The sequence below is a fragment of the Mercenaria mercenaria genome, chromosome 10, assembly GCF_021730395.1.
Source record: "Mercenaria mercenaria strain notata chromosome 10, MADL_Memer_1, whole genome shotgun sequence".
In the NCBI taxonomy this organism is placed as follows: Eukaryota; Metazoa; Mollusca; class Bivalvia; order Venerida; family Veneridae; genus Mercenaria; species Mercenaria mercenaria.
Window position 1 is genome coordinate 36,213,548 of NC_069370.1, and position 6,049 is coordinate 36,219,596.

General features: G+C 33.3%; 1 protein-coding gene across 1 annotated transcript; it reads left to right on the top strand.

The window, feature by feature from the left end:
* Positions 1-1,092: 1,092 nt before the first annotated feature.
* LOC123560406 (uncharacterized) lies at positions 1,093-5,452 on the top strand. The gene is made up of 2 exons (XM_045352600.2): positions 1,093-1,243; positions 2,471-5,452. Exons 1-2 carry the CDS (start codon positions 1,232-1,234, stop codon positions 3,635-3,637), a joined length of 1,179 nt encoding a protein of 392 aa, XP_045208535.2. The 5' UTR covers positions 1,093-1,231; the 3' UTR covers positions 3,638-5,452.
* The last annotated feature ends 597 nt before the right edge of the window (positions 5,453-6,049 follow it).

A 6,049-nucleotide genomic window follows, 5' to 3' on the forward strand; every position in this document is an offset into this window, starting at 1 on the left:
TCAAAAGATGCCTTACAAAGTTAGTTTCCCAGACTGAAAATAACTTGTAACTTGTTTAAATAACGTTTTTATTGGCTGTCGAGAGATTGTCGACATCTGGACAAAAGCGAGTATAATACGGCTGCGCCGAAAAAAAAGAAAACAGTCTAAGAACCTTTTGAATAGGTTCTATATTCAATTCAATATATATTTACATATATGTTGCATTAAACATGTAATACTTTTTTTATAGCATCACAATTCATTAAATACAATAGAAGACACATTATACATTTTTGTAAAAGAGCATAGATCTTTATGGATGCTTAGAAAAGGTTCTTAGTTTCGTAGCAAACTGGCATAACATATAAATTTACACAAATTTATATTGCTATATAGTTCAATTTTCTAAACAAATATTTAATATCGATCATCACTTCTTTGGTCATTCCTTAATGTCAGATTATGCATGTTTAATCGGGTGCATGTTTTCGCACCATCTCTTAAAGGTGGTTAATCAAACTTTGATCAAATATTTAATTCAAATAATGGATTTGTTTGAAACTTTACCAGCTGATAAGTTCCGCTTATTTGTATTGATTGTGTGAGATTTTCACGGAAGTATTTGAAAAACTTGTTTTAGCCATCCAATATTGAATATAGAATTATTTTAGCATGGTTATAAATTTATTAAACGTATTTACATTAAGAATGATGCGAATATAAGAATAACTGTATGATAGTTTATCTAATACTTGCATTGACAATCAAATATCTAACCGGAATTCATTAGAAATGCAACTTTGTAATATTAATATTACCTCCCTTTGTCACCTTGGTTAGATAGGTAGGGAACAAATATACATGTGGTTGTAATACTTGTCTTACGGTAATTCCAGTATTTGAAAAGAAATACTCCAGTGGGGGGGGGGGGGGGGGGGGGGTGGTAATTACAAAATTTCATTTAAAATAATAAAACATACATCTTTAATGGGGTTTTAACTGTGTGGCATGGCAAATAAATCCCAAACAGAAGATACGAAAATTGAAAAATGTAAAATGTTAAAATATGATTAACCTCCTTTAACGACTAGCCGTTAAATGTCGATTAGTTTTTCCTGATAAAAAGTAAGTCTATGTGTATGTTTGGCAGCTAAAGAACAGATATTCCATTTTATAGCTCTACTTTCGGTTTACAAATACATTTAACCAGTGCACTTTCGGTTTAAAATCGAACCAGGATTTGGATACAATGAAGTATCAGGTAATTATGTTTTTGTAAATATGTTTTACACAATTGACGGTTTATATGTGTATCCCGCTCATATAGCGATTGAACTGTCCGTCCGTCCGTACGAACTATATTGCCTACAGCACAGGCACGTGTATCGGACCTAGGATGAAAAAAAAAAGACCAGACAAATAAAACTCATGTTTTCATCATAAATCAGTCCAAAATGAAAACTATGTGGTGAAATATAAGGCTCTTTCAAATGATATATACCATCTACATTTTTGCAACTTAATTAGGTCAAGAGAGCAGGTAAATTAAATAGGATAAGATACATAAGATGTACAATATTGATAGATATTGGTTCACCAGAAGACTAAATTAGTCGCTACACCTTTGAAATTTTGTGATATTTTTAATTCATTAGACGATATCATTAAATATATTTTGTGATGTCTTTAAATGTAGTGCATTGAGTGATATCATTGATTGTAAGTTAAAATATCATCAACTTCATCTAGTAATGTCCTAAAATATTTCAAAGATATCATACATGATTTAAGGATATCACAAATTACAATATTGGATATTTCTAAATCCGAGTATTTTTCATATCGTTAATTCTATTTAATGATATCCTAAATATATTTTATGGTATCTGAAATAGAGATAATGATATCAATAAGTCATTTAGGCATCAATCAGTCGTACCAAAATTTGATGTATAGATTCAATCACTCATACACAATAGAATTAGTGTAAGAATGATATCATCAAATCGATTCTAAAACATCTTTTAATGATATCATAAAATCGATTTTAAGATATCTGAAATTCATTCAATGATATTATTAAATAAATTTAGTGCTGTTACAAAATTGATCCATTTAATGATATGATGGTATCTTAAATTTATTTTGTCAAATATTCATTTATGTATATCATAAAACAGAATTAAAGCTAACATAAGGATATCATAAAATGAAGCTCATTTTAGATATCAAGTAATTGAATTATATGTACACCTATAAAATAGTTTGCAATATCTTTAGATACATTCAATATTATACACAAATAATTTATAAGATCATAAAATGAAATTTCTGATATCCAAAAATGAATTCATGACATCACAAAATGAATGTGTTATATGCATAAATAAATTAAAGAATTTTGTGATATCAATAAATCAGTAAAGGATGTTACAAAATAGTGATTGAATAGCCAAATGACATCCTATAATTATCAAAATTATTTCAGGTCTATAACTTGTTGCAGTCTTCCGTACTATTCAGCCTTTGTGGAAATGCAGGTTCCCCACTGCACGTATATGAACAACTTCTAGCTTATGGACATCTCGAAAAGGCTCTGCAAGCTCCGGTTGGTGGGTTCTCCCTTCCGACCGGCATGTCTATCCATTATAGTAGTCAGGATTCGAAAATGCGTGATTCTGTAGAAATGCTGAGGATAATGTTTGATCAAGTAGCAACGATATTCTATAAAGCAGAAGTGTTAGAGGGAAGCAACCTGCTTAATTATTACAACAAAATTAATTCCGTGACATCTGTCACCGATCTTGACGTGCATGCTATGTCGCTGACGTTGAATGGAGCTAAACAGGCGTTTAAAAAAGTTGAGGACAACATGATTGCTTTGCAAGGAGAAGTTCATTTTCTTATAGAAACTGTTAGGCGTAGAATTCAAGAGCTGCGAAACGAAATCCAAGAGAATGAGGTAGAGCGCCAAACTTTGGACGAAAAAATGAAAATTTTGGGAGAGAAAATACGCGACTATGATAACAGCGCACGAGATTCTGACAGACAAGCCAGGTATATGGAGGCTGAAGCTCGAAGAATGGCAAGAGAAGCAGACGAAGCCGCTGCTTGGGGAGGTGTGGAGCTGGTTGGGGCAGCGGTATCAGGTGTCATTGGGCTTTTTACCGGTGGAGTTGGGTTTGCCGTACCTTTTGTCGTACTAGGCGGTTTAGGTGTTAAAAATGTGCGTGATGTGGCCCATTACAGGTCTCGAGCTCAAGATTTCAGAGAAGATGCCTATAGATCCAGGAACAGAGCAGATGAACTACGCCGACAAGTGAGATTATCCGAGAGATCAGTAATTCAACTAAAAGAGAATGCCGAATATATTCAGCGCCAGATTATTCAGTTGGAGTCTTCACAACGCAGAATAAATGAATTATCAAAATCGTTACACGGTTCTGTTGGGGCGACAAATGAAGTCATCCTAATGCTGCAAAATATTGTAGTTGCTGTGACTAATGCTGAACTTAGTGCTAAATCTCTTCAAGATCTGTTTAAACATCTGCCTCAAGTTATGGAAAAGGCATCTGTATCACAACTGAAAACTACCAAATCAGCATGGACAAGTATACAGGAACTTCTTTTGATACATCACAAGCTCCTCACGTGAGCACACACTTCTCACGTGATCATTCTTTCTTAATTGAATGTTCCTAATTTTTATGATAAAAACAGATAATAAGTGTTCAGATAGAGACTATGCATAATCACATGGTTTTCTTCAATTTTGCACATGAACGTATACTGCTAGCGCCATAAAGAGAGATAACAGGCACGAATGGATTCAAGCATACTTTCTACTATGTTAAACAAATAATACTTGTTTTATTTAAAGTTTAAACCTATGACATATATAAGATAACAAGTACCAAAACATAGGCAAGATGGCAAGAAACTGATACATATTATGTTCATAACTAACAAAAAAAATACGACCCGTTAAAGGCCAAGTAAAAACAGTTTATCCCTTTTGCTTTTACGCTGCTTTTAAGACATTAGTTCGGGCTGTTACAGCGAATCTGTGTCTTTGCTTGGTGTGTGATAGACAATCTGTCCTCATATAATGGCGAATGTTTTGGCCTAACTAAACTAAAGGAACCAGCGTGGGGGCCATCTGGTCTAATCGCGTAATGGCTGCCAGGTATTTGAACACTAATTTTTCACTTGGCATGGCAACAGAGGTCTAAATTGAAGCTAGTTACTGTTTAAATTTCATTGTGGATGTATTGTTGACATTTTGGTAGGAAAAATGGGAGAGCAGGTTGTATTTGGTGAAGTCAAGCTCAATTTTAGTATGAGTAGTACTTCCAGGTCACAGCAGTGTGATTTTGATGTCAGTTTACAGTAAGCAAATGTGACCAGAGAAATCTCTCTTAGAAGATACATGACCCCTACTTATCTCTTCATTTTATATCAGTTTTATCATAAATCTTTAAAATGAGGTAAGGATTTGTTCTCTGAAATGGGTCTAGCTATGTTTGGTAGCTCTTTATAAAAGGTCAGTTTTATATAGAATATATAGGGAAAACTATTTAGCTAATTGTGACCTTTTATAATAATAACATGAACAGTACGTTGATTGGTAGGCAAGAATTAGAAAAAAATGAAAGTCCATTATGCTAATCTAATATGAGCTATTTTTAATTACGCATTTTAGACGTTAAAATGCGCGAGGTTTGACTTGCGCGCCTCGAGTGGTCCAGGTCTGGCAAAATCTACTTGAGTCGAGTATCCCATATCCCAGATTCCCAGCTCAAGAAATTGCTATCTATGTAAACATGAAATAAATATGATTATTAGTATGAGTAGTATCGTGTGTTTGGTTAAAAATAGTATTCCTGTAATAAGTACATGTATATAACTAGCCACATTATGACTTTGTACTATCACTAAAAACTGGCTGTTTTTTATTTAAAGATATGACATTTAATTGTGAACATAGCTTTACAGACAGGTTAACTGCATGTCAGGAAGAGTATTTTAGTAAAATATGAGCCGAAGTGCATCTTTAAGACGTAATTGTCCTTATTCTAGCATGGGTTTGAGCTATATCAGCATTTACTGCTTTGTCCGAAGTTCTTCTGCTGAAGTAGGAAGTCAAAGACGTGTTCGGCTCTTTCAGACCCTTCGGAATTGCTGTGTTAGGTAAATTGTATGGCTTTTATAATTTTCGTTTGCCTTACAAAATGATCGCTTTTGTTATCAGTTTTGTGATTTCCTTATAGAAAGATATTGTTCTATCTAGTTGTACTTTTTATGAAAACGGATAAGATGCCTAACTGTGTGGTAACATAAACCGGTGTCACCCGTCTATGGGGTAATTGGGAGTTGTGTTGTATCCAAAACTGATTTATTGTTGAATATTGTTGCATGTATATATAGCTTTATAATGAAAGCGGAATAGATTTTTACAAGGATTTTCAGTAACTTGCTTTCTCCGATGTTGTCACTGGTTCTTAATATGTATTCATATCGCTACTCTCTGTAGGTATAAAGAGATTTATTTGAAACAGAAGTAAGACTAAATGTCCAAAACATCTTTGAAAAAATGACATATTGACATATATCTGAATGATATTTCTCAAACTTAAAATCCTTTATGACCTTATTACTAACATATATAAAGAAATATCATCAGTACCACGCGTAGGTATGTTGGTGACACGAAGAAATGATTTCTGACAAGCGTCGGAAATGGATAACTAAGAAAATTCAAAATGGGTAAAACGTCTTTAAAACATGAAAAGAAAAGAAAATGTGTTTGTTTTACATATAAGATCAAAATATATTTCACGCATGGATACCATTATATTACATTTTCACTGTTGGCTACGCCATTCGTGAAAATATTGTATCTGGTATTCGCTTGAGAGTAATACGTCCGACAAAATCTTGACTCGTCCAAAAAGAGCACACAAAACTGCAATATCTATTTGTTTTAGTACAAGATTAAAATGTTACTACATTGACGACATTTTAAAGTTACACGTTCTACCATATCTGCAGCAAATGGACAACCAAC